The sequence below is a fragment of the Myxine glutinosa genome, chromosome 3 (genome assembly GCF_964187855.1).
Source record: "Myxine glutinosa chromosome 3, kmMyxGlut1.1, whole genome shotgun sequence".
Lineage (NCBI taxonomy): Eukaryota > Metazoa > Chordata > Myxini > Myxiniformes > Myxinidae > Myxine > Myxine glutinosa.
The window spans coordinates 99,711,026-99,725,526 of record NC_136263.1 but is presented as its reverse complement, the minus strand read 5'-3'; the positions used below and the strand labels follow the sequence as shown (position 1 = coordinate 99,725,526).

The following is a 14,501-nucleotide window of genomic DNA, read 5'->3' as shown; positions in this document are numbered from 1 at the left end:
TCTTCTCGGTCATAACAACTCTCTATCCTGATGCCAAGATTTGGGTGGCCTTTGGAAAGTGTAAAGACTTCACCGACTACAGTGTCAATGCAATCTCATCTACACTTGGAACACGCCAATCCAAAGCACTTCCATTCTTCCATGCATTCACGGGGTCGGATACTACATCCCAGTTCCCAGGGAGAGGAAAGAAATCTGCATGGCAAGCTTGGAAGTCTCTTCCGGAGGTGACAGGTGAATTTCTCGCTGTTGTGAAAAAACCCGTTTATCCTTCTACCCATGGATTCCAGAGTGTTTGAATGGGTAGAGAGATTAATGTGTGTACTGCACGATAGAACCACTCCACTGGACAAGGTTGATGGTCTTCGACGGGAGATGTTCACCAGACAGATAAAGATGATGGAGAATATTCCCCCATCGCGAGTGAGTTTTGGTCATCGGTTGACATCACTTATGTATGCAGATGTATTACAATTCATTTGATGAAGTTATATAACGAACATATTCTGAAATTTCTGTTAACATGTTAGCCGGGCGATTTAGCAAACTAGCATGTGGACAACCAGCCTTTTGGAGAAGCAAAATGCCCCACCACCAGAAAGATTCCGCTGGACTCTGGTGGAAGGCCGTTGGAAACCTTTCTAGACCGATGGCTCTTCCTAAGCAGAAAAAGCATGTCATGAGCTATTGAAGTGTGGATGCAAGACAGAGCCTCTGCGCTCCCATAAATGTCGATGCAGTGAAGCTGGTCTGTTGTGGACTGCTCTGTGCCATTGTGATGGCAACTTCGATGCCGATATTGACTAAGTTATTAGTAAACTGAGACTTTTGAAATGAGATTCACCTCGACATGTATGTATGTACAAAAAAGCTATTGCTGAAGCTGGCACTATGATGCTTGATTTAACGTTATCCCGTGGAGCACGGATGTTTGCGGAAATTATTACATTTGACGGATCTGAAAGTGTGTATTCAAAAGAGTTGCATGTAATTTATTTGATTAGTATTTGCTTTGAAGTCAAAACTGTTCGAACAATTGATAGTGTGTGTGTGCACGTGTGTGGAAAAAGCGAACAAACTCTGTACAGATTAATGTGAGTAATTGAAATAGGCCTACATTTCTGACTTCAGATATATGATTCACCTACTACTTTCATAACTGATTTAGACCCCTGCCCCCACTTTGGGCAAGATATGTCCCGCTATAGTCCCATTGTACAACTTAAATATTGTTCCTAATAAATACTGCACCTAAAAGGTGCAATATATATATATATATATATATATATATATATATATATATATATAGATATATATATATATATATATATATATATATATATATATATATAATATATATATATATATATTATATTGTCGAGTCCCCAGGGCTAAGACCCCTGGGTGACGGCTGACCGAAACGAGCTTTAACTACGAGGCATACTTTGAACCTTGGCGGGATTGTCTTTGGCGCACGCAGGAAAGGCCCGAAGCCTTATCTGATCGGACGGTGACACTGGGTTAATCCGAACCCACAAACACAAATACGGGACAAGCAAAATCCACAATACAAGAATGAAATGCAAAAATAAAGGATTTAATGAAAATAAATGCAAGAGACAAAAATGAAAGACGAAGTAAAACTGTAATTCCTAATTGAGACGTCTCACTTCAGACTCGTATACAAACAAGGGGAAAGATTAAAAAAACAAAAACAAATGATGTTCCTGCCGGCCAGCACTTAACTCTGGCCTCAACGAGGGGCGAGGGGGGGAAAGGGGGGGGGGGGGGTTGGCGTTCGTCGCCTCCAAACCACCGCGCGGGAAGCGCACCAACAAATGGCACCAAAAACGCCCAGGCGTGAACAAGCAGCCAACCAGCCCTTCCTTCCTTGCTTCCACCGCCAAGCGAGATGCGGCTCTCTCTCTCTCCTCCCCCAAAAAGCACCACAGTCAACAACACCCCCTCCTCCGACGTTGCAAAACTTCCAAAGCTCTGACACGTCTCATCACCAGTGCACCCGAGACAACAGCGCCCACTCGAGCCGACAGCCAGAATGAGAAAAAATGCGACCGCCTCCAACGAAGGCCAGCACAAAAGAGACCAAGATGGCGAGACGGCTTGTTTTTGCTCTCCTTGCTCTCGAATGTTCCACCGCTGACGTCACACTCTGTCCAATCACCGACGTCCCATTACATCAGTCCATCGTCACGACCAATCGTCGTCTTTGGGGCGGGGCCTCACGGCCTTGCTTGATGCCCAATGACGAAGGTCAAGGTGTGGCCACCCCGTCATGAGTCGTAGGGGGGCGGAGTCTAATCTCTGTTCGGGAATGTTCAGATGACGTCGGCAGTCATGGGGCGGGGCCTACTTGCCCGATGAAATGTGCAGGTTTCTGTTGGACTTGTCGGTTTAATGGCCGTTGTTGTAACAATGGGGCCGATTGCTTAGCTGGCAGAGATTTTGTAAGAACATTAGGGAGAAATCACAGGAGCCAATTACACACTGGGGTTTATTAACATTAAGGCCTACAACTAGTTAACACAAAAGCCACGCCCCTTATGGTGACATGCAAACGCTCTTACCCACACAGTCAACCAACTTAATACAGAGATTCATCTTCTTTGCGGCATACGGTCCATTCTAAGCTATACACTCCTAACTTTCCTCAGGTATTTCTTCACCTACCCCCACAAACGTAACAATATATATATAAATATATATATTAATAAGTTGAGTTAGACCCAATGCGCCACTTTTGGGTCCCAGGAGGCACCCTGTTGCTCCGATTTTTGGTCACCCCTTCTGAAATTGTTCAGTATACCTCAAAGGATGACCGTTTAATTTGGCTCTTTAATCCACAAGGTCACAATTTGTTTTGCAAAAGCCCATTACTATCATAAAACTGCCCCTGAAAACAATCTCTGTAGGCCGAAATTCAGAAGACCTGAAAGGCAGTTAAATTCATGTATTATGCAGATTTGGAACTCTCCAAACCATACAGCACATTAAGTTATCTTTCCAGCTTCGTATTCAATGTTGGATCATTTCATCACAAAACTTCAGATATATTTTCCAACTGATAATTTACCATTGATAAGCTCCAGGAGAACAAAACTGGCAGTATGATAATACAAATTAAGCACACCTTCAACAAAACATAACGCACATAAAGCCCTGTGGAATCGATAGTAAATAGGATTAGCCAATTTGCAGGAGGTTAGGGCAAAATAAAAGAATAAGGGTTGGCCGATGCTCACCTGAGTAGTCCACCAGGTGGAGAATATGCAAAGCAGCGAAGCGTGGGAAATGTTGGCCTCAGTAATACAGCGAGTAGTGCTGCTGTACCAGCCCCCAGGCTATGCCCAACAATTGTGAGGGCATAACCAGATCCTCTGCTGAAGGCTATATTGAAAATTTCATCACGGATCAAGCGTTCTTGCACATATTGAGCAGCTCGCATGATGCCCTGAAGGAACCAAACAGGGTTAAAAGATGGGCATTCAAAAGCAAACTGAAATATCAATCCCACATTAAACTGCTATACATCACATTCATAAGACATTGCTAGCCATAGAGGTAGATAAGTGGTTGCGTTAAACTGGTAATAGTTGGGAAGATCCATTAAAAAAAAATAAAGCACCATCAATGAGTATAGTTGGCCAGCAGGAACAGCTCAGTTCCGACATTTTGACCAAGGCCTCACTTGCTCAGCAAGGTATTTTGTCTGGAACAACGAAAGCACTACCTTCACAACATAAATTTTACCTCCTGCAAGGAAACCCAACCTTCAACTAGGCTAGTGAAGTGCTCCTGCAAGGCCGGTCCAACCAGCAAACGGAGTGTGTGTTTCAACCACTTTAATGGTAACACATTCCCAGCCTCGATTATCATGTCCCCAGCCCTCATCTTTATCATATCTTTCTTATCACACATCTTAATATATATTTGAAGTTCAAGCCATCATCATGGTTACCAACATAAAACAGAGAGCATGTGAAAAATATCATCCACCATTTTATGGGCCTATCAAAAAATAGTGTGCATTGTCATGCCATGCTTTGAGATACCGTTATGTAATTACATCCCCGGCAGCCTGTGAAGAAGTAGATACAATCATGACTGCTCAAAGTTCTGAACACAACAGTGGGGTTACTCCCCTTATCCCAGAATAATAGAGAAGTGGTCTGAATAAGGGACTAAAGGAATCCTGGATGAAGCCTACCCAGTCGTCGAAACATCAGACCTGAGCCTTGTCTGATGGGTATAGCTGTGGTAGCTACCTTCATTTATGAAAATGTTTGCTTTGTTTCAGGGGTTAATGGTACACACACTCGCCTATAAGCTGTATAGCCTGGGTTTAAATCCCGACCCAGATTGTCATCGCGGTGTTTCACATCCCACACTAGTGCTATGCAAGTATGAGAATAAAGCATGTTCCAACGACTCATGGCGATTTTTCAATGGTTCAGATTGGGTTTAAGAGTTAGAGAAGACAGAGAAAGTTCCGTTCAGTTTCAACTGTGCATTGATGACAGGCCCAGAAGGTATCACTGCCAGTGTACTCAAGTCCTGTTCCACTGCCTTTAATTTTCCTCTATCTGATCTCTTAAGCCTGTCCTTCACCCTTAGCTGCCTCCCATCTGTCTGGAATACAACTAACATCCTTCCAATTCACAAGAAAAAACACATCCTTTCAACTACAGGAGAGTACGCCTGTTTGGAATGAGAAGCAAAGTCATGGAAGACATCATCGCTGCCGATATCTTTCTTTTTGCTTTCCATCGTCTCTCCTTTTTTCAAATAGCCTGACAATTAGAGAATGAAGAACTGGTATTGTTGGTGAAGACGTGTCGATCTGCATTAGCAGACATGTAGAACACAACAAACACAACAGGCATTTTAAGGCCATTTTCCCCGCTAGAGCAGGGGTTAGCCTTGCGGTCCCCATGACAATCTTCTCCATTTTGCCCTATTTTCTGCATCTCCCCTTGTTAACCCCCTTGCCCGCATTTCTTCTTCCACCATCTTTAGCCAAGTCTTTCTCGGTCTTCCCCGTCCTCTACTTCCTTCTACATTCATTTCCATCACTCTACTCAACCAGTCACTTTCATCCTTCCTCAACACATGACCAAACAATCTCAACCTGTTTCCTCTTCACATCATCCATCACAGGCTCTATTCCCATCATCTTTCGCAATTCATCATTTGTCTTCCTCTCTCTCAACGATACTCTGCACATCCACCGAACCATTCGCATTTCCAGCCTTAGCAGACATGTAGAACAATGGATGAAATCAAGAGGATGTTGATTGATGTATGCTAACTGCATGGGATACAGGAAGCTGATGTTTCCGGTGTTAACCTTTCATTTTTAGCCACGTCGCAGACGCTGGTCATAGAGTGCGCTCTGCTGTTGTTGTTGTTCTTCTTGTTCTTCTTGTTCTTCTTCTTCTTGCAGAGAAGACAAAACCTCAAAGCTCCACCCATTCTGGGAACCATAGCTCCACCCATTCTGGGAGAGGCTTCATAAAAACAAATATCCACCATTTTATTAACTCGCATAGCTTTGAGGCCTGTTTTGTAGGCCCGTGGTGTCTTCCTTTCTCACACAGTTTTATTTCAAATCAAATTCGATATATCATTTCATTTTTCACAGTCGCTAACATAGTTTTAGACTCGGTTGAAAAAAAAGGGGAAGACAATCCGATGAAAGTTGCCCTTTATAGAACGAAATAACTTCAAGTCCACTGAGATTTTTTTTTTTTCAATTGCGGCATGCTCAGTCATACACCGCCCGAAATAACAGACGGGAAAATGCCGAGATATATTAAAAAATCGTCCATTTGATGACAATCATCACGATGAAATATTTAATTTATACGTCGTCACAATAATGTGGAGAGAGGAGCATAGCTTCGTTCACGTGTCGCTACACACGAGAAATTGCCGAGATATATTTTTTTACAATCACGGCATGGTCAGTCATACACCGCCTGAAATAACAGACGGGAAAATGCCGAGATATATTAAAAATTCGTCGCCACACATGGGAAATTGCCGAGATATATTTTCACTTTGCACAAAAATAACATCAAGTAATCGAATCAATAGGAATGTCCTGTGCCTATAACATCGACGTTATAGGCACAGCTGCATCTAGGCATTGTGTAACATCGACGCGGCTTTTGTTTTAATTAAAACTTTTTGTACTTGTTTCTCTGATGAATGGTTAATTCCTGGAATGTCAGCATACCAAGGTGATCGGCATACCTCAATCAATGTTCTCCTGATTTAATCCATTGGTCTTTAACCAACAGTCTGGATTATGTGTGCTCATTCGATTTTTTTTTTTTTTTCTGTGTACAAGATCGAGGCTCATGTAAGAGCTAACATCAATCACAAAAAAAAAACAATCCGACAAACAAAACATACAATAAAGGGAGCGGGAGACAAGATGGGGGGGAGAGAGGGAAGTACACAAGTACAACAGCAGAGAACAGGGACATCGGAATTTTTTAATTTTAGGGGACATATTTTGGGAATTTGAGATTTAAAAAATATTATATTATTATAACATAAAAATATTTCGATAAATAAAAGGGACATATTTTGTATATGCTGCTACAGTTGGATGCCCTAAGTCTCATACAATAGGTCAGGCCTATCTCCCTGAACATGTCTCTGGCATGTTGCTCTGCTGGACATGCCCGCCACATGTGGCATACAAGGCTGCCTTCATCCATGACTTTTCAAACTTACTCCACTTGCACAGTCAACAAGTGGTTATCAACAGAATCCTTTCCTCTCTTATCTCAACAGAGGCTGAAGTGCTGCAATGCAGTGTCTTGGGCCCAGTCTTGTTCCCCATATACATGCATAAACTACCTCACCGTTTCTCTGGAAAACTCCCTCTTTCGCTTGACGGATGACTTCTAATAAATTATGAACAGCTAGAGCAAGTGGGAAAGCTATATAGCCTCCTCAACATCATAAATGACAGAAAGTTGTGCTACTTTGGTCATTTAAAAAGAAAAGGGAGAAGATTGTGAGAAAGTGATGATTCATGAAAACAAGAAAAGTGAGCCCCAGTTCTTCTGAAAACCAGTGGGACAGACAGTGCAATGATGTCACATGGGAGAAAAAAATGGGCATAATGAAGGAGGAATGTCGCAATCATGCCAACCTACCGTCAGATGAATTACAAAAGGTCAATAATGGCCTGAAGATGAAGATGACCAGCAAGGGTTTGGGTTTTCCAAAAGTAAATATTAGCTTTACATTTAAAGCTATTGATTTGGTTTTATAATATTTAAATAAAACAAGTGTATTCAAATATAACACAACAACAAAACAACAGGCATTTTAAGGCCATTTTCCCTGCGAGAGCGGGGGTTAGCCTTGCGGTCCCCATGACAATCTTCTCCATTTTGCCCTATTTTCTGCATCTCCCCTTGTTAACCCTCTTGCAAACATTCCTTCTTCCACCATCTTCAGCCAAGTCTTTCTCGGTCTTCCACGTCCTCTACTTCCTTCTACATTCATTTCCATCACCCTTCTCAACCAGTCACTTTCATCCTTCCTCAACACATGACCAAACCATCTCAACCTGTTCCTCTTCACAGCATCAATCACAGGCTCTATTCCCATCATCTTTCACAATTCATCATTTGTCTTCCTCTCTCTCAACGATACTCCACACATCCACCGAACCATTCGCATTTCCAGCCTTCGTTGCTGCTCTACGTTCATTACCCATGTCTCGCTCCCATAAATCATAACACTTCACACATGCAGCATACACCTTTCCCTTCAGCTTCAACGACACTCCCCTCCTCGTCAGCACGCCACTCAGTTCCCGAAACTTCTTAAAACTTAAGTAAATTCAAATATAACCCGCAAGGATTAATTGGCATATGTAAGGCGTGTAGCACGAATATGATTACGGTAATCAGAAAAGTCATACTCAAACAATGAAATAGACTCCAACTCAAAAGGAAACAGAAAGGGCCAGTGTTGGGCTGCATATTTGTGGCAAACACAAAATCCAGCCTCGTGTTTTTATGTATGTACAGTCACGTGAAAAAGTAAGTACACCCCATGTAAAGTTTTGACTTTTTCAACATATTTCAACATACAGCTATTTGATCTGCATTTCAACAATATTGATAGATAAAGGTGATATAATATATTTTGTAGTCCATTTTGACCCACATTTACATTTTGTAGTCCATTGTATAATTTAAATAAACATAAATGCAAATTTCGCATGTGGAAAAAGTAAGTACACCCCTACATTTATCACTACTTCAAATACCGAAAATTAGAATCAGGTACACCAGCTCAGGTGCAAATGATTAGAACATCGTTAGAGAGGATCTTGGAGGAACCTGTCTTACTTAAACCTTAGACATTTAGTTTGGTTTGCTCTTTGTTGTTGAAGTGTGCGGCGTCACCATGCCTAGATCAAAAGAGCTCTCTGAGGCCTTCAGAAAGAAGGTTATAGATGCCTACGAGTCTGGGAAGGGATTTAAAAAGATCTCCAAACAATTTGAAATCAACCATTCGACTGTCTGGAAGATCATCTTCAAGTGGAGAAGATTCCAAACAACTGCCAACTTGTTCAGGCCAGGCCGCCCCAGCAATTTCAGCCCGAGAGCAGACCGCAAGATGCTGAAAGAAGTCTCCAAGAACCCCAGAATGTCATCACGGGACCTACAGGTAGCTCTTGCCACTGTTGATGTCAAAGTGCACGAGTCTACCATTAGAAAGAGGCTGAACAAATTTGATCTACATGGGAGGTGTGCCAGGAGGAAACCTTTGCTGTCCAGAAAGAACATCAGGGTAAGTCTAAAGTTTGCCAATTACCCTAAACATACCAGTAAATCCACCAAGGAATGGCTGAAAAGAAAGAAATGGAGGGTTCTGGAATGGCCAAGTCAAAGCCCGGATCTAAATCCCATCAAGATGTTGTGGAGGGATTTGAAACGAGCTGTGCATGCAAGAAACCCCTCAAACATCGCACAGCTGAAAGAATTCTGCATGGAGGAGTGGGCAAAAATTTCTCCCAGTCGATGTCAGAGACTGGTAGACAGTTATAAGAAACGCCGACTTGAGGTCGTTTCTGCCAAAGGGGGCAATACCACCTATTAGGTCCAAGGGTGTACTTACTTTTTCCACAGAAGGAAATGGCATCTGTTAATTTTTTGTTGAATAAATTATTGCAAAGTCAATTTTTCATTGTTTTGTGTTCAATTAGATCACCTTTATCTATAGATACTGTTTGAATGAAGATCAAATATTGATATGTCCACATATGTTAAAAAGATTTTAAAAAACATTTCATGGGGTGTACTTGCTTTTTCCACATGCAAAATTTGCATTTATGTTTATTTAATTTATACAATGGACTACAAAATGTAAATGTTTCATGATATTTGTTATGTTATATCACCTTTATCTATCAATATTGTTGAAATGAAGATCAAATAGCTGTATGTTGAAATATGTTGAAAAAGTCAAAACTTTACATGGGGTGTACTTACTTTTTCACGTGACTGTATGTATGTATGATCTTGTTCAAGAGACATTCCATACGGAAGGGATTACAAGGCTAAATATATGACTTCCACCCATGGCATTTGCTGTAAACGAATGGGCTGTCATCATAGATTGCGTAACGCAGTCACATTCTCTCTGTGCAAGCAAGGTCTTGTTTTATAGTAAAAACAAATACTGTACGAGGATACGTTTCCTTTCAGAGGGGAAGATTATCCTGGTTTAGTCAGCTGTCAAGTCTACTTGCATTCGCTCAAGGATGTTGAGGAAGATCCCATGGTGATATTGTATTTGCAAAGAATTGGTCTTTAAACAGTAACTGTGGAGTAATAAATAATTTTCACTCATCTACTCACTCAATCTCAGCCTGGTGTTGGCTTAGCGGTTAGGGTGCTGGCTTGGGATCCGAGGATCCTGGGTTTGAATCCCGGTCGATCGCTGAATTAACGCCAGGGGGGTTGACTCAGCCTGTCATCCTTCCGAGGTCGGCAAATTGAGTACCAGTTCACTGGTAATTCCCTGTGTGTCGCGAGGCGACTAACAGGGTTGGCGGCAGGAAGGGCATCCGGCCATAAAACACTGCTTCAAAAAGGGGACCATGGTGCCCGAAAAAGCCAACTCCCACTCTGTGGGGAAAATGGCCTCTAAAGGTGGTTCTTAAAGGTGGTTCTACTCACTCAATCATCATGTACACAAGTCCACATTAGACTAGCAGGATGCAATCATGTACACAAATCCACATTAGAATAGCAGGATGCAAGCATGCGTCTGTCTGGACGTCGATATCTGTCTGAACAACGAAGGTTTCGTAGTACTGTACTTCAAAGGTTACAGGGAGTGTCCCGATGCCCCCCAATCTTTTCTCATCTTTCCCTCATTACTCTACTTTTTTTTCCTCTTTTCTCTGCTCTCTTCACTTATGTTGTATATAAAATACATGTTGTGCAACGCAACATTCAATGAGAAGTATCGAAGAATTACAATGTAAAGTATCGAAGAATTACAATGTAATGGCTGTGGATTTTTGCTATTTCAAATAATTACCTTTGTTTAACATGTTTATCCACATGTTCCTACTGTTAACACTTTCCAGTTTTCTTCATACCACATCAAGCCTTACCACATCTAATAAAGGTGTCACTCATTTCACAATTGTCACAAGTGCAACAACATACCCGATGTGCAGAGCCGCCTTCAGGTACGCCGTCTATTTCTACATCCTCATGGTCAGTGGAAAGGTCAGTGAGCACATCCTGCAATAAGGAAGGGCACACAAACAAATACCATCTTTCAAATCCATGACTTCATTTTTCAGAACATGTCTAAAAGTGAAGATATTCCGTTTAGATTTCAGTACAACAAATTAAACAAGACCGAAAGTCTAACATCAGCGTAGCCGGGCTTGTTTGATACTTTTGTTGAAGAGGATAGTATGACCTGGGTGGAGATACCAGTTAACAAATAATGTAAGCATCTATATTATAATAGCCGTAGATGATTCTGTCTGTCTGTCTGTCTATCTGTTGGGTGTCTGTCCGGGGTGTGGCTTACTCGGTTTGCAGAGTAGCTCCACCCATAGCTCCACCCATTCTGGGAGTGGCTATAAACAAATATCCACCATTTTATTAACTCGCATAGCTTTGAGTCCTGTTTTGTAGGCCCGTGGTGTCTTGCTCTCCCCCAGTTTTATTTCAAATCAAATTCGATAAATCATTTCATTTTTCACAGTCGCTAACATAGTTTTAGACTCGGTTGAAAAAAAACGGGAAGAAAATCCGATGAAAGTTGCCGTTTATAGAACGAAATGAATTCTCAAAGGCCTGTAACTTCAAGGCCATTGAGTCTCTCTCATGCCTTTATCTCCAATCTAACTCACCATATGATTTCATTTTTATCGATGGTTTTACTTTTAGACTCGGTGTCAGCAATAATTGAGAACAATCCACACACGCGGGAAAATGCAGATATATTTTTTAAAATCGCGTCATGGTGTATCATACACCGCCCAACATGACACCGCCGGCAATGTGTCGATATATATTAAAAATTCGCTTTTGCTTTTCCGTTATGATATATTACTATTTCGTTTGATGATAGTCGTCACAAAAACGTCAACAATGATGCCGACATATATTTCTTCGTTTTTATTTCATTCAACATATTAGCCGGAAGTAAAATATGTTTCAGGAAATTACCGAGAGATATTTCTTCGTTTTTTTTATTAGTTATGTGCGCATACACTTTAAATAGGTTTATTTGAAATCTTTAATTTTCCACAAACATTCCACACACGCGGGAAAATACAGAGATATATTTTTTAAAATCGCGTCATGGTGTATCATACACCGCCCAACATGACACCGACGGCAATGTGTCGATATCTATTTTAAATTCGATATATCATTTCATTTTTCACAGTCGCTAACATAGTTTTAGACTCGGTTGAAAAAAAACGAGAAGAAAATCCAATGAAAGTTGCCGTTTATAGAACGAAATGAATTCTCAAATGCCTGTAACTTCAAGGCCATTGAGTCTCTCTCACGCCTTTATCTCCAATCTAACTCACCATATGATTTCATTTTTATCGATGGTTTTAGAGTCGGTGTCAGCAATAATTGAGAACATTCCACACACGCGGGAAAATGCAGATATATTTTTTAAAATCGCGTCATGGTGTATCATACACCGCCTAACATGACACCGACGGCAACGTGTCGATACATATTAAAAATTCGATATATCATTTCATTTTTCACAGTCGCTAACATAGTTTTCGACTCGGTTGAAAAAAAACGGGAAGGAAATCCAATGAAAGTTGCCGTTTATAGAACGAAATGAATTCTCAAACGCCTGTAACTTCAACTTCAAGGCCATTGAGTCTCTCTCACGCCTTTATCTCCAATCTAACTCACCATATGATTTCATTTTTATCGATGGTTTTGGACTCGGTGTCAGCAATAATTGAGAACATTTGACACCGACGGCAACGTGTCGATATATATTAAAAATTCGCTTTTGCTTTTCCGTTAAGATATATTACTTTTTCGTTTGATGACAGTCGTCACAAAAACGTCAACAATGATGCCGACATATATTTCTTCGTTTTTATTTAATTCAACATTATTAGCCGGAAGTAAAATATGTTTCAGGAAATTACCGAGAGATATTTCTTCGTTTTTTAAAATTAGTTATGTGCGAATACACTTTAAATAGGTTTATTTGAAATCTTTAATTTTCCACAATATAATTTACTTGCCATTTATCATTTGATGATTACGAGACAAATTCCTCTTGAGGATCGTGACAATTCATGCGCTGCGTGGAAACTTCTATTTCCAAAATGAATGAGACGATCGATGAAGAACGCAGACTTGAACAGGATGCAGCAAGAAAACGAATGAGACGGGCGAACGAGTCCATCGACGAACGTCAATGCAAACTTGCGGGGTCACCCGTGGGAATCCCACGGGCATGGATGTGTGTGACATTTCGACATATTGAGTTAGATGCTGCACATTCATTTTTACAAAATGGTTACTGGCAAGTCATCAGATCCAGAAATGGTGTAAAAACCACCGTTTAGAGGCCATTTTTCCCCGCAAAGCGGGGGTTGGCCTTTTCGGGGACCGTGGTAGTTGTTGTTTTTTTGTCCCCTTTTTGAAGCAATGTTTTACGGCCGGATGCCCTTCCTGACGCCAACCCTTTTTGCCGCCTTCAACGACAAACAGGGAATTACCAGTGAACTGGTACTCAATTAGCCGACCTCGGAAGGATGACAGGCTGAGTCAACCCCCCTGGCATTAATTCGGCGATCGACCGAGATTCGAACCCAGGATCCTAAGCCGGCACCCTAGCCGCTAGCCCAACACCAGAAATGGTGTCATGAACACAATTTATTTATGCACAAGCACAAAAGCAAGACGGGCCGATTTCCGATTCCGACGGGCCGACGGGCGAGACGGGCCGATTTCCGATTCCGACGGGCCGATTTGGAGCAAGAAAAAGAACGAGACGGGAGAAAAAGGAGAGAAACGAGACGGGGAAAGCCGATTGGAGAGGCGAGTGAGGCGCGATTGGAGAGGAGTGTGAGGCACGATTGGAGAGGAGTGTGAGGCGTGATTGGAGAGGAGTGTGAGGCACGATTGGAGAGGAGTGATTGGAGGGGAGTGTGAGGCACGATTGGAGAGGAGTGTGAGGCACGATTGGAGAGGAGTGTGAGGCGCGATTGGAGAGGAGTGTGAGGCGCGATTGGAGAGGAGTGTGAGGCGCGATTGGAGAGGCGTGTGAAGGATTGGAGAGGAGAGGAGTGTGAGGGATTGGAGAGGTGAGGGATTGGAAAGGAGAGGGATGTGAGGGTTTGGAGAGGAGAGGAGTGCTAGGTGGAGAGAGGAGAGTGTCAGGTGGAGACAGGAGAGTGTCAGGTGGAGACAGGAGAGTGTCAGGTGGAGAGGAGTGAGGGGTCACATATTATGTGAAATAAATAAATTGTGTTCATCACACCATTTCTGGATCTGATGACTTGCCAGTAACCATTTTGTAAAAATGAATGTGCAGCATATAACTCAATATGTCGAAATGTCACACACATCCATGCCCGTGGGATTCCCACGGGTGACCCCGCTAGTCTTACTATAATTCACCAAATGTCCGTCCGTCTGTCCGTTCGAAGGTACGGCAAAAACGGCTCAACCGATCGCAACGATATTTTGGGTGGGTAATCCTGGGACCCCTTAGAGTAAAATAGGCGATATTGTTTTTCCAAGTTTTCCAATTTTCCAGTTTTTCCAAACATGATGGAATAATATTTACCGACACAAACAGTGATGTGGCTATTGTTGAAATTCTACGTACCAGGAGAGAGTAGATCGACTCCTGACGAACTCTTCCTATATAAACGTGCGGCTCCGAAGTAACACGGCAGCGTGTGCAAAGCGACTGAGAAA

At 42.0% G+C, this 14,501-nt stretch overlaps 1 protein-coding gene across 1 annotated transcript in view; it reads right to left on the bottom strand.

Moving 5' to 3' along the window:
* The window catches only part of DAGLB (diacylglycerol lipase beta), an 83,235-nt gene that overhangs the window by 27,803 nt on the left and 40,931 nt on the right, over positions 1 to 14,501 (bottom strand). Inside the window, exons 9-10 of the mRNA XM_068110365.2 lie at positions 10,734 to 10,811; positions 3,261 to 3,469 (exon numbers count right to left, since the gene is read on the bottom strand). Coding sequence (XP_067966466.2) covers positions 3,261 to 3,469; positions 10,734 to 10,811 — 287 coding nt within the window. The remainder of the gene's footprint in view (positions 1 to 3,260; positions 3,470 to 10,733; positions 10,812 to 14,501) is intronic.